Here is a 26,379-nt window from a genome sequence, read left to right on the forward strand (position 1 = left end):
AACGAAGCATCCTATTCTGGAGGGCCTGGCGTCCCCACAGCTGCATAATTTAACTTCGCTCAGGGCCCGAACCTTTCGCATCTCACTCCAAAACCTAACGACGCAAAATGCAGAGAAAGTCAACTCAGGGGAATCTTTTCTTTCTTGTCATTGTCTTTCCTCTCCCTCCTTTGAAACGGCGGCCTGCTGTGCATCACATACAGATCTGGGTGGGTATCATGCTTGCAGTCCTGCTCTCGTGTTTCTACCAGCACTCTGAGAAATTAATACCCACTTTCATTTGCTGCCAAGTGAGGGGATAGCAAATTCCTCAGCAGCAAAGCCGAATACATCACCATCCTGGGAATCTCCCCCAAGTGTCTGCCCGGGGAGCACTCTGACTTCAGAAGGGGAAGAATGAAAGGGGGCCCCGGGTGTGTGGTAGGGAAGGACGCTGAAGAGAAAGTTTCCCTACATGGCAAACTGTGCCTGGGTTATGCACAATTAGATTAACATGAAAGAGAGCCCCTTTCCCTCCCCCACCCCCCAAAAAAGAAAGAAAAAGAAAACAACACAAAAACCCTAACCCACTGACTACGTGGCAGTACCTTTGAAATGCATATTGGTCTACACGGTATTTGATTCAGGGGTCTTTTTGTTTGGGTTTTTAGGCCCACGACTGACCTGCCATCACAGAGTACTCAAAAATAAAATCTTCTAAGATGGTGTCACAGTAACAGAATTTTAGTGATGGAACCAATATAGCGTAACTCAAAATTTTTTTAAAAAAGGAATTCTATTCCTTTATCTTTGCTCAGAGGCTGACTTAAGAGAAAGCTTGTCCAAATAGGCACTAAATTGTGCTTTTCTTGTTGAGTGAACCTGTTTAAATGAAAATATATGAACAAAGACAAAGCAGTGTGTATGCTGGATTTCTAAAGATAGGCTTACAAATGTGCACACACACATACCCCACCTTTTTTCACATCTGTTTTCAGGATGGGAAATATGGGGTTCTAATTGAGTCTATGGTGCAAAGGGGAACTTTGTGGCGAGGAAGCTGAGTCAGGTGGTAAAGGAATTAAACTCCACAATGAGATTTCAATACACAGATGATTGAAAAAATACTAAAGAGCCTGTTCTTTTACTGAACAGCAGCAAGGAAAAGTGTGTGCAGTTTCTGTAGTCCCTCGCATTAACGCTAGCCCCTCCCAGTGCTGAGCATCAAGTTTGGGTCCCAGCTATGGGTTCAAAGCCATGATGTGTTCACAGCAATGACAATGGCAGCTGTTCTCAAGGGGGGCTGGGTGAGGGGACTCAGAACCAAAGCCATCTGGCATTGCAATCGGCAGGCGCAGTGTAAAGGGAAATTATTGCTGCATAGCAAATTGGGAGATAGGAAAAAGGCAGGGGAAAGGGAGAGGGAGAAACGTCCCGAGGTGAGGAATTAGCAGAATAAACAAATGAAAAGTGATTGACGCCTACATAGTTACGTGTCAACAATAAAGCAGAGTAACAGTCAACCGATCCAACTGGACTCCTCAAGGTCAAGGGAAGACCAAGCGCAAATGCTCCATGTTTGTTCACCCACTGAACCATGAGGAGGAGGAGGAGGGGAAAATCCTGAACTTTCTTACAGTTTATGCTCAGGGCTTATTAATATTTCATCAATCTTTCCTTCATTTTACCAGTGGAACATGCAGATTCAAGCACTTTCAGAAAAGAATTATTGATGTAACATTTTTCTTGATCCCAATACCTGAAGATAATATTTTGGATCATCTATCCCCGCTTTCTTACCCTCCCTCTCACACATCTACTGTGAATGGAATTGTGTTGTCTGTTGAAAGAAAAAGAAAGCAATATCAAAATAGATCCACCAGGATGCTGGTGAAGCTCATGGCCCCTGAGTACCATGGACCTGCACCTGTCTTCTGGATTCCAGGTTGCTATGGCCGCAATGACTCCTGTCATCATTCTTGGTGAGTTCAGGCTCCATACTGATGATTTACCCAGCACACATGATTTACCCTGTCTCTGTTGCCTCCTTGTCTCCAGTGAGCTTGCTCTATGCTCAACCTTAGTCACTCTCGTGGTCAGAACTTGCCATTTGATTTTCTGATCTTTATCTCCTATTCTCCCAGCTTTCTTCCTGGATAGCCCAACTTCGGTGATTCTGCAACACTTTGGGGATGTCCACACTGTCTGCTAACCCTACTGTTTTGTTTGTTTGTTTGGCTATGCCATCAGCCCCTCATGTCCTCACCTGTCCCTTTAAATTCCATGGTGCATCAACATAACAGCTTTTTAATAAGCATCCTTGATTCCTTTGCCACTTTCTCCTTCCGCCATATTTGTCTGGCAAGTCTAACCATGTTTACTGTTAAGGGGAAATGTTGGCCTCATATTAGAATCACCGGAGGAGGCTTTTTAAAAATCTTTATGCCCAGATGGCACCCTTGGCCTGTAAAATCAGAATCTCTGGACGTGTGCCCAGGCATCAGTTGCGCCTTACCATGCCCAGGTGATACCAATGATCCCCAGGTGATTCCAATGATCCCAGCTTTGAAACCACCGTCCCTCACCTTTAGCCTCTTTCCCCACCCTTCCCTCCCTCCTCCCTGATGGGAGTGGAGTGAGTTTTCTGATGGGAATGGCACAGCAGGCGCAGACCTTCTTCTTTCCTCTCTTCGAATCTTCCTCCCTGCTCTACAAAAAGGGAAGGGGCCTGGCAGCCACAAGATGCGTGAAGAATTTTCCAACTACTTGCCCAAAAACCTAAAGCTACGTTCTCCTGTTTTAGAATAATAAAGGTTGCTCTTTTACGTCTGTCTTTCAGTAGGTTCTGAACACAGGAGGAGAAGATGAATGTTATTTATTGTCACTTAATATTTTCAAATTATATCTAATTCTCTGCCTAACCTGGGCTTCTACCTAAGCAAATGAATGTGGCTGGAGAAAAACACACAACTGTAACACTTTAAATTTATGACCATAACCTGAAGCTGGCCCTCAGCGTGGCCAGACAATCCAGCTACTTTACACCTTTGCTCCCTAAAGCTGCCCTTTAACCTCCTCTACTCAACTGATGACCTGGCTTCTGAATTCACTAATAGTCAGTGAGGTGAGAGCTTCCTTATTCTCTTCCCCAAATCTGCCAACCCGCTTGTGTTATAACTCATGTGTTCTCTCTACCCCTACTGGCATGTTTAAGACCAATCACCACTTATATACCCAAATCTATCTTGCCTTCTTTACTCTAGGACATGATGCCTGTAAACACTTTCTTTCACTTCTGCATCATTCATTTCCTCATCTCTGCTGGATCATTCTCATCAGCATACAAACACTGTAGCTTCCATCTTAAAAAGTCCTTCCTTAACCATATACCTCTTAGTCCTTTCAGGATGATATAACAATAATGTCATAAACTGGGTATTTTATGAGCAATAGAAGTTTATTTCTCATAGTTCTGGGGATTGGGAAGTCCAAGATTAAGGAACCAGCAGATCTGATGTTGGGTGAGGGTGTTCTTCCTGGTTTACAGGTGGCATCTTTTCTCCGTGTCTCTCTGGAACCTCTTTTTAAGGGCACTAATCCCATTCATGAGGACTCTGTCCTCAGGCCTAATCACTTCCCCAAATCATCTCCTCCCAAACCATCACCTTGAAGGGTAGGATCTCAGCCTATGAATGTGGGAGGTAAGGGTACAAATACCCAGTCCCCAGCATTCTCCTTCTAGCACCTGTCCCATTTCTATGTCGCTCCTTACAGTCAATCTCAAGAGAGTTGTCTAAACTCACTGTCATGCTTTCTCGCCTCCCACTTTTTAAAAAATCTATAGCTTTCATCCCCAACACTCCATTGAACCCATTCTTTTAAAGGTTGCCAACAGCCTCCAAATCCAATGATCATTTATTAATCCTCATCTTATTCAAACTCCTAGAAGCATTTGGCTGTGACAATCAATCCCTCCTTTTTTATTCATGTGACTTCTGGTATTTCACACTCTCCTGGTTTTCTTTCTCCTTCACTGACTGCTCACTCTACTTTACTGGCACATCCTTTTCCAGCCTCTGAATGTTGACAGCCCAAGGATTCAGTCCTAAGACTGCTTCCATTCTCTAGCACACACTCATTTAGACGGTCCCCTGGTCTCAAATATGACTCATGTTGATAACTCCAAACTAAAACACTATCCTATTGTCAAGCAATTATCCTCCAATTAAAAATAAATACATTTAAGTTAAAAAAGAAAAAAAAATACTCTTCTGAGTCTCTTTCCTGCAGTGCTGTGCAGTATACGAAATTGCCTACGCAATAAATAGCCTGATGTGGATGTCAGTTACATATCTCAAACTTAATATGTTTGAAACAGAACACTTTAATTTCTCTTCTGTACTTGCTTCTCCATTTCAATAATGACAACTCATTCCTTCATTTGCTGAGGACAAAACTTTAGAGTTTTCACTCTGTTTGTGACTCTTCTCTCATACTCTATATTAATCCATCTGCAAATGATACTGGCTACACCTTTTTTAAAAAAATATTTATTTAAAAAAATTGGAGCATAGGGCTTCCCTGGTGGCTCGGTGGTTGCATTGATCTGCATTGATCTGCCTGTCAATGCAGGGGTCACAGGTTCAATCCCTGCTCTGGGAAGATACCACATGCTGAAGAGCAACTGAGTCCGTACACCATAACGATTGAGCCTATGCTCTGGAGCCTGGGAACCGCAACTACTGAAGCCCGTGAACCCTGGAGCCCATGCTCAGCAACAAGAGAAGTCTCCACGATGAGAATCCTGCGTGCCACAACTAGAAAGGAGCTCCCGTTTGCAGCAACTAGAGAAAGCCCATGCAGCAGTGAAGACCCAGCACAGCCAAAAAATAGATTAGTTAATTTAAAAAACTGGAGTATGATCGTTTTTCAGTGTTGTGTTAGTTTCTGCCGTACAACACTATGAATCAGCTATAAGTATATATATATATATCCCTTCCCTCTTGAACCTTTCTCCCACCCCCTCATCCCACTCCTCTAGGTCATCACAGAATACTGAGCTGAGCTGTATACAGCCAGTTCCCACCTTGAAAATATGCACAAGCCCTGACCACTTTTCATCTCCTCTAGAGCAACCACTTTAATTCAAGCCATTATTGTAAATTTGCCCTCCCTTATCCTGCTGTTCTCTGTCTGGCTGCCCTTTCCAATAAAGTCTCTTGCTTTGTCAGCGTGTGTGTCTCCTCAGACAACTCATTTCCAAGTGTTAGACAAGAGTCCACTCTTGGGCCCTGGAAGGGTCCCCCTTCCTGCAACAATGCTGAAGCTGAAGCTCCAATACTTTGGCCACCTGATGCGGAGTCAACGCATTGGAAAAGACCCTGATTGCTGAGAAAGATTGAGGGCAAGAGGAGAAGGGGACAACAGAGGATGAGATGGTTGGGTGATATCACTGGCTCGAAGGACATGAGTTTGAGCAAGCTCTGGGAGTTGGTGAAGGACAGGGAAGCCTGGCGTGCTGCATTTCATGGGGTTGCAAAGAGTCGGGCATGACTCGGCGACTGAACAACATGCACCGTTCTAAGCATTCCATGTTATACATTCACTGAATCCTCTAAACAATTTATAAAGTGGGTAGTTATACCATTGTAGAGGTAGAGAAATGGAAGCCAAGTGTTTAGGTAAGGTGCCCAAGATAACAAAGCTAATAAGAGGCAGCACTAGGATTCCAACCCAGGTAGTCCAGCCCAAGTCAGCTTCCTTAATCCCTATCTATATGACTTTAATTTCAGCAAGACTGTCATTGCCATTGTTATCAAAACCACATACTAGCATAGTGGCAGACACAGAGTACAAAGAGCTGTTTGGACCTCATTGTCCCTAGGACTTTTCATTTGTTCTTAAAGTAATAATTATCATTGAAAGGTTTGAGAGCTTAATTATGCCTGTTGCAATTTTAAAAGCTACGGATGATTAGAGAAACAAATAGACTGATTTGTCACTTTATAATCTTATTACCCAAGAGAATCACATTTATATAAGCAAAGCAGAAATAAATGTTTTAAAGTAAGGGGTTAGCCTTGCTGTAATAAAACCTCATTAAAAAAAAATCTCATACTACTAAACTAGGAAGTTATTCACAAAGTATGAATGGTTATTCACTAAATCAGAATCTCTGGATAGTAGAACTTGTGGAAAAAAATTTCAGAAGCTAAACTTTTCCTCATTCTTTGTCTCCCTCCCCAGCTAATGCATATTCCCACACAGATACACACAGATATACAGACACACAGACACAGACACACAGGTAATCCTGATTCAGTCAGTCCCTTGAGCAGTATTTAGAATCTCAACTATAAATTACTAAAATCATAAGCAAATCTAAATTATGTGCATTTTAAGCATATTAAGCAAAGATTTGGCCTTACACAAAGAATGACGAGAGGCTGCTGTAGTCCTGTGTTCAAAGTCATAAAATGTGAGGCTTACTGAGAGAGAACGTTAGAGGTCTGACTCCTATGCCCCTGTAACATTCTCCTTGACAATGACTCCAGAGGCGTAGAGGTATCAATTTTATATACAGTGCCAGTGGGAATAATTTGTGACTGCAAGAAAATCCAACCAGTCCATCCTAAAGGAGATCAGTCTTGGGTGTTCATTGGAAGGACTGAGGCTGAAGCTGAAACTCCAATACTTTGGCCATCTGATGCGAAGAGTTGATTCACTGGAAAAGACCCTAATGCTGGGAGGGATTGGGGGCAGGAGGAGAAGGGGACGACAGAGGATGAGATGGCTGGACGGCATCACCGACTCGATGGACCTGAGTTTGAGTAAACTCCGGGAGTTGGTGATGGACAGGGAGGCCTGGAATGCTGCGGTTCATGGGGTCGCAAAGAGTCGGACATGACTGAGCGACTGAACTGAACTGAACATGATAGAAGGTTTTCAGTAACCATGAAAGAAACATATTTTGCTTTCAGTATTTACACGGTAAAGAAATATAAAAAGTTCTAGAACTGGGTCGGTAATACTTTCAAAATGTGATGGATTGTACATATGTATGGAAAAAAAGTCAGTTTATTTGAGACTATTCTCAGGAGGAAGAGAGTCAAATTAGTTACTAGGGGGAGATACTGTGGGAAAGTGAAAAATAATGGGCTTGGATTGAACTGAGGCACTACTTGCTTTGGACCTCATTGTCCAAACTAAGGAAGTTACTTAATTTTTAAAATTTCATTCTGTTATATATAAAATAAGGATAATAAAACCACAGAGATTCCTGAGAAAATTAAAGAAAAATATATGTAAAGTGTCTTGCACTTAGTAGATACACAATGAATAACATTATTTTGAGAGTGGACTGATGGTAGGTCTGTAGAATCAGTGTCTCATATCTCAAAATATAATGAAAATTTTAAACGTTTCCACCAAAGTTTACCATTGAGAAAGAAAGTAAACTTTACTGTAACATTTTAAAAAGTGGGTAGACCGTGGCCCCTTCCTTTGCCTGTATATCAGATGGTGACTCATGACAAACTGCACAGAGGAATTCCTCATCTTGGAGGGGCTGATGATGAGGACTCACCCACTGAACTGTTTCAGTTTATTATATTGCAGTTATACCTGGTTAAGTAGATTCACAGTTTATATTATCACAAATTAAAAACACTTCAGGAATAATTCATAATAAGAGAGGGAAAGACTGCAAAAATCTCAAGGCAAAGGTCTTTAAACAATAGTCAAATGTAAAGAGTTTGGACATCTTTGCTTTATAAACAGACAAGTGCTAGTTTTGTGTTTTGGCAGCGTGTGTGTGTGCTTAGTCGTGTCCGACTCTTTGTGACCCCATGGACTGTAGCCCTCCAGGCTCCTCTGTCCATGGGGTTCTCCAGGCAAGCATACTGGAGTGGGTTGCCATTTCCTCCTCCAGGAGATCTTCCTAACCCAGGGACTGAACCTGTGTCTTTTGTGCTCCTGTATTGGCAGGTGGATTCTTTACCACTGAACTACCTGGGCAGCCCACTTTGGCAGTATCACAGCCAATAAGTTTTATCTGAGGTGTGATTATTGCTAATGGAAACAGACAAGTGCTCCAAATTTACTAGCCTTTTCTGTGATGACAAGTAGCTGACAACAGTATGTTATCTAACAGGTATTCTGAAAATATTTTTCAGATAATGATACTGGAAGTGTTTTCAGCATTGTCATTTTAAAAGAAAGTATCTATATTAAAAACACTGACACAAATGGGAAACTTTCAACCTGTTTAAAAATCTTCCAAATGAAGAATTTGAATGAGTTTCGACATCCTTTGTTAAAACGTAATGTCAGAGGAATCAACCTGCCTGACTTCAGACTATACTACAAAGCCACAGTCATCAAGACAGTATGGTCTGGCACAAAGACAGAAATATAGATCAATGGAACAGAATAGAAAGCCCAGAGATAAATCCACGAACCTATGGACACCTTATCTTCGACAAAGGAGGCAAAGATATACAATGGAAAAAAGACAACCTCTTTAACAAGTGGTGCTGGGAAAGCTGGTCAACCACTTGTAAAAGAATGAAACTAGAACACTTTCTAACACCATACACAAAAATAAACTCAAAATGGATTAAAGATCTAAATGTAAGACCAGAAACTGTAAAACTCCTAGAGGAGAACATAGGCAAAACACTCTCCGACATAAATCACAGCAGGATCCTCTATGACCCACATCCCAGAATATTGGAAATAAAAGCAAAAATAAACAAATGGGACCTAATGAAACTTAAAAACTTTTGCACAACAAAGGAAACTATAAGCAAGGTGAAAAGACAGCCCTCAGATTGGGAGAAAATAATAGCAAATGAAGAAACAGACAAAGGATTAATCTCAAAAATATACAAGCAACTCCTGAAGCTCAATTCCAGAAAGATAAATGACCCAATCAAAAAATAGGCCAAAGAACTAAACAGACATCTCTCCAAAGAAGACATACAGATGGCTAACAAACACATGAAAAGATGCTCAACATCACTCATTATCAGAGAAATGCAAATCAAAACCACAATGAGGTACCATTACATGCCAGTCAGGATGGCTGCTATCCAAAAGTCTACAAGCAATAAATGTTGGAGAGGGTGTGGAGAAAAGGGAACCCTCTTACACTGTTGGTGGGAATGCAAACTAGTACAGCCGCTATGGAAAACAGTGTGGAGATTTCTTAAAAAACTGGAAATAGAACTGCCATATGACCCAGCAATCCCACTCCTGGGCGTACACACCGAGGAAACCAGATCTGAAAGAGACATGTGCACCCCAATGTTCATCGCAGCACTGTTTATAATAGCCAGGATATGGAAGCAACCTAGATGCCCATCAGCAGACGAATGGATAAAGAAGCTGTGGTACATATACACCATGGAATATTACTCAGCCGTTAAAAAGAATTAATTTGAATCAGTTCTAATGAGATGGATGAAACTGGAGCCCATTATACAGAGTGAAGTAAGCCAGAAAGATAAAGACCATTACAATATACTAAACACATATATATGGAATTTAGAAAGATGGTAATGATAACCCTATATGCAAAACAGAAAAAGAGACACAGATGTACAGAACAGACTTTTGGACTCTGTGGGAGAAGGTGAGGGTGGGATGTTCAGAGAGAACAGCATTGAAACATGTATACTATCTAGGGTGAAACAGATCACCAGCCCAGGTTGGATGCATGAGACAAGTGCTCAGGCCTGGTGCACTGGGAAGACCCAGAGGGATCGGGTAGAGAGGCAGGTGGGAGGGGGATCGGGATGGGGAATACATGTAAATCCATGGCTAATTCATGTCAATGTATGAAAAAAACCACTACAATATTGTAAAGTAATTAGCCTCCAAATAATAAAATAAATGAAAAAAAAATAAATAAAAAGTTTAAATTAAAAAAAAAGTAATGTCAAAAACAAACAAACAAAAAAAACCGTAATGTCTTCTGATTACCTTGCAGAAACATATCATTGACATTAAGGAAAGTGGAAATTTGCTAGCTGAATTTCAACAAATGACTTTTCATAATTGGTGGATGGATTGAAATATGAGTAGCGTGAATTAGCAATCATAGCCTACCTCTTTTTTTTGGATCTACATACCTTTGAGACATAATTTTTTCAACTATTACAGTCATTAGAACTAAGTACTGAAATAAACTGTGCTAGCCATATCTTCAAAGGGCAGTGCTAACGTGAGTTTAAAAAATAGTTAATCATATTTAATTATAATTTTAATACAAACAGAAAGGTTCTTGTGTCAATAATTCAGTTTTTAAAAAATTATTTTAAATATTAATTTAATATTTGTTTTGTTTTTCTTAAATTTCTATCCTATAGAAATATATAACATAGTAATGTTATATGCACATGCATATGCACATACATATACTTTATTAAACAAACAAATGTGTATTAGAGTGCCTGCTCAAAAGTTTTTACAAACGATCAGTAAAAAAAATTTAAAGGCAACTGATTCAGAATGAATTAATCAATGAGATAGTGAAAGACTTTTCTTTTGTCCTATACAAACACATCCGAAAAAAGAAAGAAGTAATTCCAAATATCTTTGAATTTGTTGAGCTTAAAATTTTTTGGTTCCTGCCCTCTGAGGCAAGTTGGTTTAATAAGCAAGGCAAGCGATTCTACATCATGAAGGGATAGTGGCAGGCAGAGGCGGGTGGCACAGAGGGGAGGCTAAGGGTCACATCCCAGCTTAACCACACTTTGTAGTGTGGATTGGGAACATCTCTCAAGCTCTCTGAGCCAATTGTCTCATCAGCAAAATGGGCATAATCAGTTCTATTTGCAGGGTTGTCATCAAATTAATATGTTGTTAAAAGCATATCATACAGAATCACATGAAGTTGTCAGTATTTGGTGCTTATTGATATACAACACAATAGTGTGGTTCAACTAATATAAACAGCATCAGATATGTGGGGATATAGATATATATATATATTTAGAGATAATATTGTTCAACCTCCTTAATTTACTTAACATAAAATGTAGGAGGTGATGTTATTCCTTCTTGCTGACAGGACAGAATAAGCATATCCCTAGGACTGATCATTTTCTGAAGGTCGTCACTTTCTCCTTTCTGCCCAGCACTTCAATCTGTTCGTTTTCTGCATTGTGAACTGGATTGCTCTGCCCACTTGTCTTAGTTTGATCAACTCCACCAAGACTTGGCTCAGCTTTTGGGCCTCATTATGAGGAGACATGCAATTCATGCCATAGGGTTAGTCCTCATCAAAGGGATAACTTGCATGCCTGATTCTGTGGCAACCAAAGTTTCATCAGTAGAATTCTAAGGACAAGTCACCATTTTAATTTATCTTCCATTGAAACTTGAAAGTACCGTATTAAAAGGGGTAGTTTTTTGGCACAGTTTTAGAGCAGGGTTTAAATCCTTGGTGATTTTAATCATATTCTATCTTAAAGTCTGAATTCACATAGGCCTTGGGACTAATATTTATCCTCTGAAGGTTTCATTCTCTTGGTGCCTAATTTTTACGTGTTAAATGTAATTCATTTTTGAAGGACCTGAACCTTTTGTCTGGCTCCTTTTCAAAAGAAGGACTATAGTGTTCAGCAGAAGGAACTAAAGTTTTTTAATGTTGATTACTGAAAATTTTAAGATTTCTGTCTTAATTCTGCACTGAGTAAAAAAGTGAAATCACATTAACGGAGAGGAAAGAGGGCAGGTTTCAGGGCAGCTGAGACAATAGGAATGCACTGGGGAAAGGCTGCCCTGGCCCCATAACAGCCGTGTGTGAAGGATGGAATTGTGTAGACTCAGGGAAGACATGCCAGGCTCAGAAACCTGGGTGCTAGGTCCTGCTGCCCCCACTAGCAGGGGGTGTAACTTACAGCAAGTCACTTCTTACTCTCTCTGGGTTTCACTTCCCCATCTATCATATGATGGGCTTGAAATAGATGACCTTTAAATTTCCCTCCCTGGAAGAAAAGCTATGACTAACCTAGACAGTGTATTAAAAAGCAGAGACATCACTTTGCCAAACAAGGTCTATATAGTCAAAGCTATGGATTTTCCAGTAGTCAAGTATGGATGTGAGAGCTGGACCACAAAGAAGGCTGAATGCCAAAGAATTAATGCTTACAAACTGTGGTGCTGAAGAAGACTCTTCAGAGTGCCTTGGACAGAAAGGAGATCAAACCAGTCAATCCAAAAGGAAATCTACCCTGAGTATTCACTGGAAGGACTGATGCTGAAGCTGTAGCTCCAATACTTTGGCCACCTGATGTGAAGAACCAGCTCATGGAAAATACCCTGATTCTGGGAAAGATTGAGGGCAGGAGAAGGGGGCTATAGAGGATGAGATGGTTGGATGGCATCACCGACTCAATGGACATGAGTTTGAGTATACTATGGGAGATAGTGAAGGATAGGAAGCCTGGCGTGCCACAGTTCATGGGGTTTCAGAGAGTTGGACATGACTAAGCAACTGAACAACAAAATTTCCCTCCAATTTTGGTATTCTATCTGTCAATAAAGAAATAATTTGTATTATGAATATCAATTATATAGATATATATGTATATTCCATAGGTGTCTGTATGTGTATGCACACATATGTGCTAAAATGATCTCCAAAAACTTAACAGGAGAACTTAGCTTATAGCAGGCCATCAAATGGGAAAAGGAAAGATTCAGAAACAAGAACACTGCATTTTGAATCCTCACTTTATTAGTGGAAAGATGCATGGTCGATGTCATTTAATTAATGGTATAAACTTTTCCATTAGAATCTGAGTTAAGTATTTGTTTTTGCTTTTAGAGAAGTGATGCACCATTACCTTACTATCCTTACTTAGGTTTTTGAATATTTGATCCTATTTAGATTTAAGGACAACTGGACAACAGATGCTTTTCTCTTTCTCTCAATCATCTTTCTTTTTTTTTTTTTTAATAACAGTAAAAGATGTCTATTATGGAATTAAAGAAATATAAAAAAATTAACTTGTAATCCAACCACTTTAATAAAAATGTTCATTCACATTTATTTAGATTTTATTGTTCAGGATTAGTTTTAGGTGTTTTTGTAAAGTATACATGTTATTTATTATTTCTAAATTAACTGAGATTCCCCCACCCTCACGCCAAAGATTTAAGCAAGAAAAAATGTCAGATTGCAATATTAGAAAGAAGGCTTTGGTTACAGTGCAGAGAAACCTTGTGGAGCCATGGCAATAATGGGGACTGTCCACCCATCTATTTATGGGTCTCTTCCTTCTGTGCACATAGTACAATTGTGTTTCCCTGGCTCCTTGACGTGAGGCATGACTGCGTGGCTTATTCTGACCAATGGCCACTTCTGTATGAAAATATTTAAGAGCCACTATGCAAGTCACAATTTCTTCTTCCCCTTGCCATAGCACTCAGCAATATTTTAAATGATAGGCATTCCAGGAAGCTGAGTCCCTGAGGAAGAGTGACATAAGGCTGAGCTCCCCCCATTGTCCCCTCAGATGGACACAAAGGAAGAACAAGGAACAAGTCTTTATTTACTTTAAGCCCCTAAGATTTTGGAGTTATTTGGATTTTTTTCCCGCAGCATAACCTTACTATCCTTATGATACAGGAGACATGACTAGATAGGGAAAGGAGTTGGATATGATCTAGGAAAGAGATGACAGGGTCTGAACCAGAATAGCTGCAGCAGGGTTGAAGATGTACTTGAGAGATATTTAAGGGGGAATCAGGAGGATGTGATAACCAATGAGATATGAGAGTTGAGGGTGAAGATAGAGTTAAAGATGATTCCTAAGTCTTGATCTGGGTGACTGGGTGGCTCATGGTAACGTTTAATTACATGTGGCCACTGGAGGAGGATAAAATGTGATTGGTGGAGGGAGAAGGAGCAGGGAGATGAGGAGTTCAGGTTTTGACCTATTGGGGTGGAGCTGTCTGGAACATGCAAATAGAGATTTTTAGTGGGCTGTTGTATTGTGATATGTTCTCTCCAATCTACTTTCTCCAGTCATGTCTAGGGATGATATAATACAGTAGATACTAGAACCTACATTTTTTTTTTCTTGTAGAAACTATTTTTATTGAAACGTTCTTTGGAACAAATTCTGTTCTTGACTGTGATTTATTTCACCTTCCTTCCTGTAGGGATATAAGATGACATGCTAAGAATCTTGAAGCCATTTGAAGCCTTCTTGCTTCCTCATATCCTACATGTGCATAAGCCAGCTTTTGCTTGGTGTGTTAGTTTCCTGTGGCTGACATAACAAAGTACCACAAATGGAGCGGCTTACAACATAGAGATGTGCTATTTCAAAGTTTTGGAGGTTAGAGGTCTGAAATCAAAGTTTCCATAGAGTCATGCTCTGCTAAGGTTCCATGCCTTTCTCTCAGCTTCTGGTGTTGCCAGAAATCCCTGGTATTCCTTGGTCTGTAGCTGCATAACCTCAACCTGCATAACCTTCTGCCTGTGCCATCACATGGCATTCTCTCTTCATCTTTGTGTTTTCACATGGCTGTCTTCCAATAAGGACACCAGTCAGATTGAATTAAGGGCTCATCCTACTCCGGTATGACCTTATCTGAGCAAATTACATCTGTAATGGGAACAGTCTCAGACTTTATTTTTGGGGGCTTCAAAATCACTGCAGATGGTGACTGCAGCCATGAAATTAAAAGATGCTTGCTCCTTGGAAGAAAAGTTATGACCAACCTAGACAGCATATTAAAAAGCCGAGACATTACTTTGCCAACAAAGGGCCATCTAGTCAAAGCTATGGTTTTTCCAGTAGTCATGTATGGATGTGAGAGTTGGACTATAAAGAAGGCTGTGCACCAAAGAATTGATGCTTTTGAACTGTGGTGTTGGAGAAGACTCTTGAGAGTCCCTTGGACTCAAAGGAGAGCCGACCAGTCCATCCTACAAGAAATCAGTCCTGAATATTAACTGGAAGGACTGATGCTGAAGCTGAAACTTCAATACTTGGCCACCTGATGTGAAGAACCGACTCATTGGAAAAGACCCTGATGCTGGGAAAGACTGAAGGCGAGAAAAGAAGGGGACAACAGAGGATGAGATGTTGGGATAGCATCACTGATGCAATGGACATGAATTTCAGTAGGATCCGGGAGTTGGTGATGGACAGGGAAGCCTGGCATGCTACAGTCCATGGGGTTGCAAAGAGTGGGACATGACTGAGTGACTGAACTGAACTGAACTGAATGGCCCTATTTTCAAATAAAGTCACTCTGAAGCATTGAGAGTTAGAACTTCAAAGTATTTTGATGAGAAAAAAATCAACCCATAACACTTGAGAAAACTATGATAACCCCCAGATTTCAGGGCCTATAATAGTAAAGTTTTTGGTGGTTGTTTGTATTTCACATTTGGGTGCAGTTTGGATCCAACTCTGAGGCTCTGCTTCTGCCCGTTTCTAGGATCCAGACTGAGGGAGTAGCCCTTCTCCTATTTACGAAGCAAATGAAAGCCTCCAACTGCTGAACTACACAATGGCTTATACTGCTTGGGACTGAGATACGTCATCACTTCTAATCTACCTTTCAATGGTAGGGCAGGTCATATGGCCAAGTTTGTAGGGATTAGAAGAGCATGTGTTGAGTACCTGCCACACATTTAGTGTTCAGTAAATGGAAGGGATCATGCCAATAAGCAGACTTTTGACAAAGGGTTGCCCTATCCATTCTTGCAGTTTTTCCAGAACATGAATTAGGTCTTCTATTTCTCTTACATTACTCTGGGTGATCTATATCAATGCCTGGCATATGTTAACACTCAGTAAAGTTTTACTGAATGAATGAACAAATATACAGTTTATATTCACTTTGCTTTTTGCATCCTGATGAAGAACATTTTAGTTATTAAAACCCCAAGGCCATAGTTAAAGATGAAAACCTCATTTGAGAAAAATCAGTTGCTGAACAAATCATAATCCCAAATGTACCTATTATGGGTATTGAGTTCTCTATTATTAATATGAAAACTGTTATCTGAAATAAATGCTTTTAAAACGATTTTTAAGATGCTCTTTTAACCCAGAACTTATTCATGGAAGAAATTTTATTGTTCCCATGGAAAGCATCTCACCCTCTTACCTAGTCTTCATACCCTGCATATCTTTCTTTGACTTGACATTTCATTTTCTAATAAATTCATACTTTAGTTATCTTTTGCTAAAGGCCCTTTTTCACCTCTCTGCTCCCAGGTTACTCACACTAGACTTTCAAAATATTTCCCTGAAATCTTGTGATGAGCAATTCTTACATTTATTCATGTTTTAATTCTTGACCATTTAATATTTTAAGTAGTTCAAAATCTAAAATATCAACTTAAAGGCACCCAGAATATCTAAAGAGACTTATTAAAACATATTCTGAAAGCTAAATTTATCAAACTCCATTCACAAACATTTTCCAACCATATTAGCACAAGAAAACCAGTAATCATTTTTTTTAATCTCTCTTAAAATTACTGCAAGGTAGCACAGATATTTCCAAAAATGTCTGCTGAATAAAGGTTATCAGATTACCCATTTTCGTGGTTGTAAAGTTGAAAAGGAAATGAAAAAAAAAATCCTCATCCTGCTTCATCTCCTTGTACTAGTGAGCCAGCCTGTGAAGACTGCAGTGGGTCTCCTTACAGAGGTGCCACATAAACTCAGGTTTCCTCCCCCACAGAAGTAGAGTTGGGGAGAGGCCAGTCCCTCCCAGCACTAGGACCCCCAAATTTGCAGGGAATGCTCAAAACCACGGTCTATGAAACAAGTCTTGGCCTGGCAACCCCATCTTCTCCCAACTGCCACTGACATGCAAATCCAAACATGCCCTTAATCTCCCTTTCAGAAGTTTTCTTTTCACATCTTCTCTAAATTATGTAGACATTGTCCTTGTCAGGAGTGTACAAGTTACTGAAGAAATCACAAAAGTTGGCAATCACAGGGAGGCCAGGGCCTTCGTGTCTTGGCATCTCACAAGCAAGGACAGTTTTACTAGTTAGAATTCTGCTGTGTCCACCCAAACCAAGCTAAACAGAAGCTAATGCTAAAAGCGTTCAATACTTTTTGAAAAATCCATCAAAGGTTTTTCTGAATGATATTTGTAAGGGCCTTACTGTTCTCTTTCAAAAACTGAAATGCCCTTCTCGGATACTTGAAAAAAATTGCTTGTGCTTTTCATCTTTCCCTCTCAGAGTGTAAACATTGTTTTGAGTGAAAGGAGCTGAAGGAGCGCTTACTTTCCCTTGAAATTTTATTTTTAAATAAGAGAGGGAGAAAATCCTTTTTCTGACTAATACTAATAATACAGGTCAAAGTGTCAGGGGATATACAATTAGATAGAAAACAAAAAAGGTTCCCCCTCTTTTTCCCACCGTACAATGGCACTGGAATATAAATTACCGATGAAGATGAAATAATACTTCAAAGCTTCTAGGGCAGGGTAGGGCAATGTTTACAAAGTATTTTCTATGGCACGATGAGACACTACAGATGACGGTAGCCCATGGACTTCAGGGTGTTGCTGAATAGTCTAAACTAGCATGAGGTAAGATTGTACGTCCCTATAGCCTGTGACCCTGTGATGGGCTTTGTTTCACAAGGGCAGCTGCAGTTATCAACAGATGTTTCAGCAATAAATAATTGGTATCATCTCGGAAAACACCCATCTACCTGGGGAGAGGGCATAATACCCAAAACACTGGCCGGCTATCACAGCCGCATTAATCTCCCATCTCTCCAGGTTTCTCGGGGAGCGTACTGCAGGTGTTTTTTCTGGGAGAGAGAGGACAAACTCTCTCAAGTCAGCAAGCTTTGTGTGGAGGGTAAAGGAGGTTGGCCCCTGCCATAAATTTCTGTCTGTGGCCACACAGCAAAGGAGAAAAGATGGGGGGGATGGGAAAGTAGGCGAGGGAGGAAACAGAGGAGGCTGTGGAACAGAAAGCAGAGCACAAAACACATGATTTTTTCGCTAATTAAGTTAAGCCTAAGTGAGGAACATTAGAAATGACCCTTCATTTTACCAACTCAGGCACTCAGCACAGTTTCATGCTTAACTTTGCTCTGTTATCTATGGAATTAAAGGCAGTGTTTACACTCCAAATGTAATGCTAATTTTTAAAATGGAAGGGAAATTTTTTATGAGAAGGATTCGTTTCAAGGCATAAAATTATCGTGAAAACTTAGATTTACAAAAAAAAAAACTGTAAGAAGAGATAACTGAAAAAAAAAACTCAGCAGCCTTTATTTTTTTATGTAAAAATAGAATCTCACAATTAATTGATTATTATAATAACGTGGCCTTCCAGCCTTGGTAAAATGTGATATTGAAACCAGTGGATAACGGGACAAAAACAAATCATGGAATTTCCTTGCGATACTTTTGACAAGCTAAGATAGCTCTACAGTTCTCCGTATTTACAAAACAGAGTGGTTTAGCAATTGTGCACTTGGGGTCTGACACAATAAGAAAGCATCTCAAGACTCTTTGGGAGGTGTGGTTGCTTAATTTATAGCTTGCTGGGTAAGCTAAAGAAAATGATGCTCAGCATTCAAAAGGCTCCCAGGTTAAACACATTATGAGCTAAAGCAGCCTAATGGGCTGATTCCTAGAGCTGCCCCTGAGTGACCTTGTGAGCAGGGCATACATTTCTTAAATTCTCTGTGCCTTTATGCTCCCCCAATTGTGATATCTGTGCAATATATAGAGGGAAAGTAGAAGGAATAATGAATGGGCTCCTGAAACAGTCAACAACGATGAGCAGCTTGTCTCTCAACTCACATTAACCCCCAAGGGCAGCAAGACTTTAAAACACCATTTTCAGTTTTTTGGCCAATGTCACTACCAGCTTTGAATGCACCTAGGGCGATCTAGTAAGCGTGGATGGAATGAAGGGAGTAAAACCCTGGTCACAGAGATGTGCTTGCATCTCAGTCTATGCTGGAAATCCCGAGGAACTTTCTAAGCCTCAAAGGTCGAAGCAGGGGTCACTTCCTCTGTGAAGCCACCATGCTCTCACCTTCCTCGGAAGCCTTATATAGAGTGCTTATATGCCACTGGCTGACGCACACAGGGCTTTCAAAGCCCTTCTCCTCTCACATTTTTGTTCAGGCTCTCTGTCTTTAATTTATAGCTTCCTGGGTAAGCTAAAGAAAATGATGCTCAGAGTTCAAAAAGCTCCCAGTTTAAACACATTATGGGCTAAAGCAGCCTAATGGACTTATTTGAGCTGCCCTATCAATCGTCACCCTGTTCTCTTTCCAACAGTCATTCTCAAACTCTAACATGCATCGGAATCATCCAAAGCGCTTGTCGATGTTGATTGCTAGACCCTCAGCCCCAGAGTTTTTCATTCGGTAAGACTAGTATACGGCCCAAGAATCTGAGCCAGTTTTTGGGTGATACTAAGGGCTGTTGTTTGGAAGTCTAACTTACAGCACCACTGCTTTTGAGCTGCACTATCCAATTAGTGCAGAAGGAAATGGCAACCGGAGAAGAAAAACGGCAACTCACTGCAGTCTTCTTGCCTGGAGAATTCCATGGACAGAGGAGCCTGGAGGGCTACAGTCCCTGCGGTCACAAAGAGTTGGCCACGGCCGAGAAACTGAGCACATCTAATTAAATAGTAGCCCTAGCCACATGGAAGTATGTACGTAGAAGTTCATTTTAAAAATGAAATAAAACTAAAAACTCAGTTCTTCAATCATTCTAGTCACATTTCAGGTGCTCAAGAGCCACACGAGGGCAGGGCTTAGCCTATCGGGCAACAGAAATATAGAACATTTCCATCATTGCGGAAAGTTACAGCCTACAGCTTGCACTAGAGTAAACGAGTTTCAGGGTTCCCACCTGGGCTCTCAAGTTCACCCCTTGGGGCTTCTGGAGGGAGAACTGGAGTAGGACGGAGGAAGGAGCTGAGTCACAGCTTCACCACTCACTAATCTGTTCCCATGAGAAAGTTAATCTCCCTGTACCTTAACTTTGTCATCTGCAAAATGGGTATGATAATGGTAATCATCACAGCAGAGTTGCGCAGCGGGAGCGTGCTGGGCCCATAATGGTAATCATCACTGGAGGGCTATTTTGAAAATTAAATAAGATGATGCACATATAAGCATTCTATAAACCCAAAATGATATATACACTATAATTGTTTTCCATTCCACTTCTCCACAAATAACAGGCACACTTATTTAAAAACCCTGGCTCACCACCAGATTTGTTCGATGTATTCACTTTCCTTTGCCTGTGGTCCTCAGTCTGTTTAACTTCAGTCTGTTTTTTGGAGGGTGGGAAATATTGATGAGGAGGTTACTGTTTCAATGAAGTCTCCAATGATGCTGTTATGTGTACATAGATCAGGGGGATCTTTCTGGATTTTTGTTTTGATAGACAAAGATAATGTCTATTTATACATTTATTTTGGGATGACCCCCAAACACATTCCCATGTAAACCAATAAAATAAAAATTTTAAGAGATTATCATCACTTGTAATGCTTGGTCTCCATGCAAATGTCTGTATTTTATGTAAAAAAAAAACCAAGCTAACAGGGTCTCTTCTTAGAGAATGTGATGGGGGGGACACTATCAAAAAGCAAATCGGCACTTATGGAAGCATCCCCAGAACCTAAGCCTGAAATCTGAGCTCCAATCTGAGTTCATGTGTTATTCTTGAGGCTGTCTCCTCTCTGGGGCAGAGGTACCCATTGGATTCATTTCCATTAAGTGAGTTAAGGAATAATAATGCCAATAACTCTGACAATACTTCCCAAACAGTGTGAATCATGAGGAGATAGGGAGAGAATAGGATTTCAGGCAGGACTCAGGCAGGGACATACCAGGCTTCAACAGCTTAGACACCAAGTCACATGGATGAAATAGTGACTGAGTTTATTTTTTTTAGTTACCCAACTCTTAGAAAGTAGCATTTCAAAATAAAAATGCTAATGAAGCATGGTGGAATCAAAACTACTGCTTCCAGCCCACCAAGAATATGCAGATATTTCAGCATGACAGGTTCTCATTGGCCCACTGACCACGCTTCTCCACTTTTACTTGATTTGCCTTTCCAACAGAAGGTCTTATGGGCAAACAGAGCTCTTTGAAAAGCTTCCCCCCCACCCCCCCAACATTAGTCAATTTGGCAGAGCTGACCATAAGGGTAGGGGCTGTCTTATGCTTCAAAGAAATTTAATCTATTACACCATTTAGAGGCTAAATGCCTGACTTGGGGGTATCAAGGAACAGCTGGTGTGGTCTTCCTACCAGTAACTGCTGCAAGCTGGCGCCAATCACATCCTGCAGGTTTGTTTTGTCCTCTGGGCCCACAGCTTGTTTGTATTGCCACTTTTCAGGCACGAAGGGCCATTTCATTTCCTTTGCCTCCTGGATCAGGGTTCTTAACTCGCTGGGGAGTGAGGCTGAAAAGGTCAGAGTTCAGGTAAGGAAATTGCAGTTGAAGAAAAGGTTGTTGAGTTACCAATGTTATGATGAAGCACCTCAGTGGCACAATTTTTTTTTTTTCCTACTTCTCACTGGCTGGCCTAACCTGGTGTTCTGACTCAAAGAATAATAGCAAAAAGCTATCTGTCAGGGGGTGGCTCTGGTCTACTTTGCCCTACAGGTAAATTGGGGTAGTCAGGCATTAAGAAAGGTTTTAGCAGGAAGTAAAGCACTTCAGTGACTGTCTCTGCATGAAGAATCAGAGAAAGGAATGAAGGAAATATTATTTTTCCTGTAAAATGAGAAAGGGCCTGAGATGGAATGGCATTTGGGGCTTGTGGCTAATGCAGCAAATCAATCTCTTTTTTGCTCCTCTAAGACCTCACCTTGCCTAAGACTTTCACCGTGGACTATGTCTGAATATAGACAATGAATATAAACAAACCCACATCAATTTATTATGAAATAGCCTTGTATCACTTTAGAAGATACATTTAATCTCTTAAAAGACATCAAATTTAATTAAAAATATAAGTCAATAATCTCTTATCCAAACTTGGGAAACCTAGAAAGCTTTGGAAACTAGATTTTTTTTTTTTAAGTTTGGCCCCCAAACCAGACTTGAATTGACTCAGGATTATTTATAATCTTGCTATGGTGAGATCAGTCAACATTTTGCCCTGAAAATTTTAATGTTTGATGGTGCTGCCCCTAGCTTCTACTGCAGTGTTAGTATAACAGAGGGTATATGCACCATACTACCCTTTCTAACATTTGAAAATATTCTGAATTCTGAAGCACATGTGACCACCAGGGTTGTGAATAAGGGATCATGGACCTGTATACACAACTGCCAGCAATACATCTTTAAGTGCTTGTCTCTCAGACTCAGTATATCTAACACTGAATTCATCACCTTTTTTCTAAATATTGTATTTCCCTCTCCATTCTCTGTTGATGAATGCTACTACCACTCACTGAGTCACCCAAGTCTGAAACCCAGAAGTCAGTCTAGACTTTTTGCTCTTCCTCCCTGAGTCTAACTGGTTATCAAATTCTGTGGATCCTAAAATGGATTTCTGTCTTTAAATCATCAGTAATTCCTGCCTTATTCATTGTCTTCTATCTCCTCCTATCCATTTCATCTTCCACATTGTTGAGTCCCATTTTGCTAAACCCAAGATGGACTAGGACATTGCTCCACACAAAATTCTTTAATGCTTTTGTATATCCTGTCTTCATATTAGGCATTGTCCTGCCTCAACTGTCTAATGACCAAGCTCAGGCCCGCTGATTCCATTCAGCTTTCAGTGTAGACATTGCCACTTCTCATCAGCCCTGCCATGATCTCCCAGTGGAATTGAGATGCTCCTCAGGAGTATTCTCAAACCCACAGGAGCACACTCCTTTCAGCATCCATCTCACTGCTCTCTAGCCACATCTGTCCTTTCATTGGACTATGGACTGTGAGCTTCCAGAAGACAGGCATCATGTCCTACCGTGTTTGTAAATCACACCATGATGGTTAAAAAAATTAGTCTTGTGTTTACATGAGATATGCTAAATAAGACAAAAGAGGTATGAGAGAGAATAAAAAAAAAGAAGAAGAAGAGAAGGGAGAAAACCTAACTCTGCCTTGGCTCCTGATGCCTTTTTGTGCCCTTGCCGCCAACTGGGCAAATGTAAGGAAGCCTCCTGATGGAGAGGGACTGCTTGGCATTGAGGGGATAACTCATGGGCTACGTCAATGAATGACTGATCTGGGCTGGCTCCTAAGCATGACTTACAAATATCACACTGAAATCACTGTCCCCCCACCCCATTCAGTAACCCAGAACCACCGAGCCTCCTCTGGGCAATGGCTCTCCTCTAATGAAAGCAAAAACAGGGGGTTGGAGACCAACTTGATTCCCCAATCTCTTCTTACCACCACTGACATACTGTCAATCTCTGAAAATGTTTTCGATGTACATGTAGAGAAAATTTCTTAAATGATATTTCTAAATAGTCATGAATAGGATGACTATCCAGTTCTGTTTGCTTAGGACAGTCCTACGTAGTCATCGTGTGCTTGTTTAACAGAGCCTTTTCACTCTCAAAAGTATTTCAATTCTGATCAATTATTTGGACACTCTGTCGATGAGTGTCAAGCTCAGGAGTCAAAGGAGTAGTTAAATGACAAAAGAAATGTGATTTCTGGATTCATAGAATTTCACTATGTTTTGGCACTAAAAAGCTTTAAGTACTTTCAAACTTTCTTCATGGTGATGAGGAAAATCCATTTGTTATAAATAAATTTTTTTCCTCCTCATATCACTCTTTCCCTATAGGTCATGCCCGAACGTGGATTGTCCAGTGGGGCATACTGAAATAAAAGATGTCCATGAAATATGTTTTTAAAATATATACCTGTTTGGATTTCAGTTCCTGCTCTATCTCAGGGGGTTAGAGTCTCTAAGGCTGGTCACCCATGCTGACTGGGACAATTTCTGAGGGAGAACGATGGGGTTGAGAGGAGGAGGGAAGAGAATGAAACCTCCAGTGTGAAGGTTCGAGTCCGCCTGCTGCCCCATCGCCCTAAGTGGCCCTGTGCTAATGCCCTTCTCTGGGAGCATGTGCGGGAGACATCGGTGGCCGTGGCAGCCTGAGCCGTGAGCTAGAGCCGCTCAGGACCCACGCCGGGGACAGGCTCTGTGCTCGGACCGCGCCCAGCCGCACCAGTGGCTTGGGTGGACCCTGCAACACGCAGTGGCGATGGGCAAATGCCGAGCTTGTCAATGGCTCAGCATAGGATTCCTCCCACGTTGGTTTATCAGATTCAACCCCAGCAGTCAGCCCCTGACGAGCAGGAGCCTCCTGTGCCTCTCTGATCCCTCACTTCCCCAGGCAGCTTACCTGGAGGGCCATGGCTAATTGAGTGATTTTGCAGTCGTGATTTGCCTTATCTGGAACTAAACTGATTATTTCTCCTATTCTGTGGCACTAGAGAAGAGAAAGAAAAAGAAAATGCTTCCCGCTTAGGGGTTCAGAGTCTTCACTACGGAGAACACAAAACTTAAAGGAATTTAAGCTGAAGGGACAAAGGACATGATGTAGTAAAAGGAGAAGAGAAAACGTTCAGGAGAAATAACAGAACACAACACACTGCCCCTGGGGAGAGCGAGGACCAACCCTGGGGCGAGCAAAATCAGACACTGGTGTTTCTGGCCAGCAAAGAAAGGAAACACTAAGGTTTTGAAACAACTGGACACAGGGCATTTTATCTTGAAAAGAGCATGGCTGGCAGACAGGTTACACAAAATTAGACTTCTAAAGGCACCTGAAGGTTCCCCTGTAAAAACATATGCACTTATATACAAGAATGTGGGGAAAAGGCTCTCCTAGAAACTTTTCCCATTACATAATTAACAGAAACAAAAGAGATGGGGAGTGTGCATTTTATATGGGAATCTTGTTTCTGTAACAAATAGCAGTCAACTAAAAATATAAAGAAAAATATTTAAAGCACATAAGAGAGATACCCTGATAGAAATGAAGGGAAATTTATCTGAATGCTAAGAAGAAATCTAAGGAAGAAAGGTTGCTTCTCCAAAACTAGCTAAAGAAGAAATTAGAATTGCTTTAACTTTCTAGATTTTGTGATTGAAATTTCCCAAACAATGACTCATCTAAAACTACGTATGGTACAAACTATGAATGAGCAAAAAGGCCAAATTCTCAAATCCTGATAATGATGCAATAAGTATTTATTAGTTTGAGTAAATTTATTTTATAAATGGTATGTAAATACAACATGAGAAACGAATTGATGGTCAAAAAAGAGAGATGGGACTGGTGAGATGACATATTTGTGGAAACTGTAGATGTCTATGGAAACTGATGAGGCACAAAACCTATTTTGAAACAAAAGTATGCACCACCATTCAGAAGTTGCTTCAATTTTTTAATAATTGAAATTTACGTGCACCAGCCCACTTGGACCCTTTGTTCTTCTTGAACTAAACTGTTTCTTGTAGCCCTCATGTTTACTGAAGCTTAAAATTCAAACTGACAGCAATTCACTGCAACAAAGTGAGCTTCCTCCCCTGCCCGTCCACCCGCAGCCCATGTCCCATTCATGCCCTAGAAATCCACTCATCTCTCGGTGGTCATCTGCCAAGAGAAGAAAAATAGGGCAGAGATGAGACCGTGTCGTTCAGACAGGGTAAAGGAGAGCAAACCTGCTGCTCCCCGCTGCCCCCAGCGCCTCCCATTGGGACCTCACCTCTGCATCTCTCGTCCTCCCTCTTGTCCTCCTCTGACATATCTGACGCCTCCAGTAGGAGCTGGTCCAGCACTTGCTTACACTCTTGCAGCAGCGTAGCTACAGCTTTTTGATTATTCATGACGATTACCCTTTCTTGATGATGAGTCAAGTGTCCCTGGGTCTACGGTGATCAATTACCTAGGAGAAGACATCGATTCTCAATAAAAGAGCCCCTTCAAGCCTTAGGTACCTGGTGAACAAAAGAAGGGGAAAGATGATTAACTGAAGCATCATCAATTATCTGTAAGACTCAAGCAGGGAGGGATAATAGAGCAAACACATGAAAATACATGACAGCCCCTGAGGACTTTATTAGGGGAGGGTGTGAAATTATTTCAGGCCTGGTCTAGATGGGCAGCACCTCGAAGGCATCAGAGAGCAGAAGGGAGAGGGTCCTGCGGCAGACCCCGGTCACCCACAGTGTAGTCAGTGGCATCACATGGAGTCAAATAAAATGAATATACTCTATGATTTATGTATCTTCTGCATACTTCACATCAGTGCCTCTGGATCCCAGTGGCACACCACTTTCTGCTTCTCTGAAAGTCTACAGGAAGCATCTGGCTAACAGTTCTAATATTCAGACACAAGCACATGGTAATATGAAGTCTA

At 41.0% G+C, this 26,379-nt stretch overlaps 1 protein-coding gene across 11 annotated transcripts in view; it reads right to left on the reverse strand.

The window, feature by feature from the left end:
- Positions 1-26,379, reverse strand: part of ALPK1 (alpha kinase 1) — a 121,803-nt gene that overhangs the window by 30,411 nt on the left and 65,013 nt on the right. For 9 of the 11 annotated variants that reach the window (XM_043871151.1, XM_043871141.1, XM_043871146.1 and 6 more), the window contains 2 exons: positions 25,726-25,905; positions 21,285-21,439 (listed from right to left, as the gene is read on the reverse strand). In XM_043871151.1, coding sequence (XP_043727086.1) covers positions 21,285-21,439; positions 25,726-25,846 — 276 coding nt within the window. In that variant the 5' untranslated portion in view covers positions 25,847-25,905. Of the gene's footprint in view, positions 1-21,284; positions 21,440-25,725; positions 25,958-26,379 lie in introns of all 11 variants that reach the window. The other 2 variants (XM_043871148.1, XM_043871142.1) reach the window with 1 other exon arrangement.

Source organism: Cervus elaphus, chromosome 17, assembly GCF_910594005.1.
Source record: "Cervus elaphus chromosome 17, mCerEla1.1, whole genome shotgun sequence".
In the NCBI taxonomy this organism is placed as follows: Eukaryota; Metazoa; Chordata; class Mammalia; order Artiodactyla; family Cervidae; genus Cervus; species Cervus elaphus.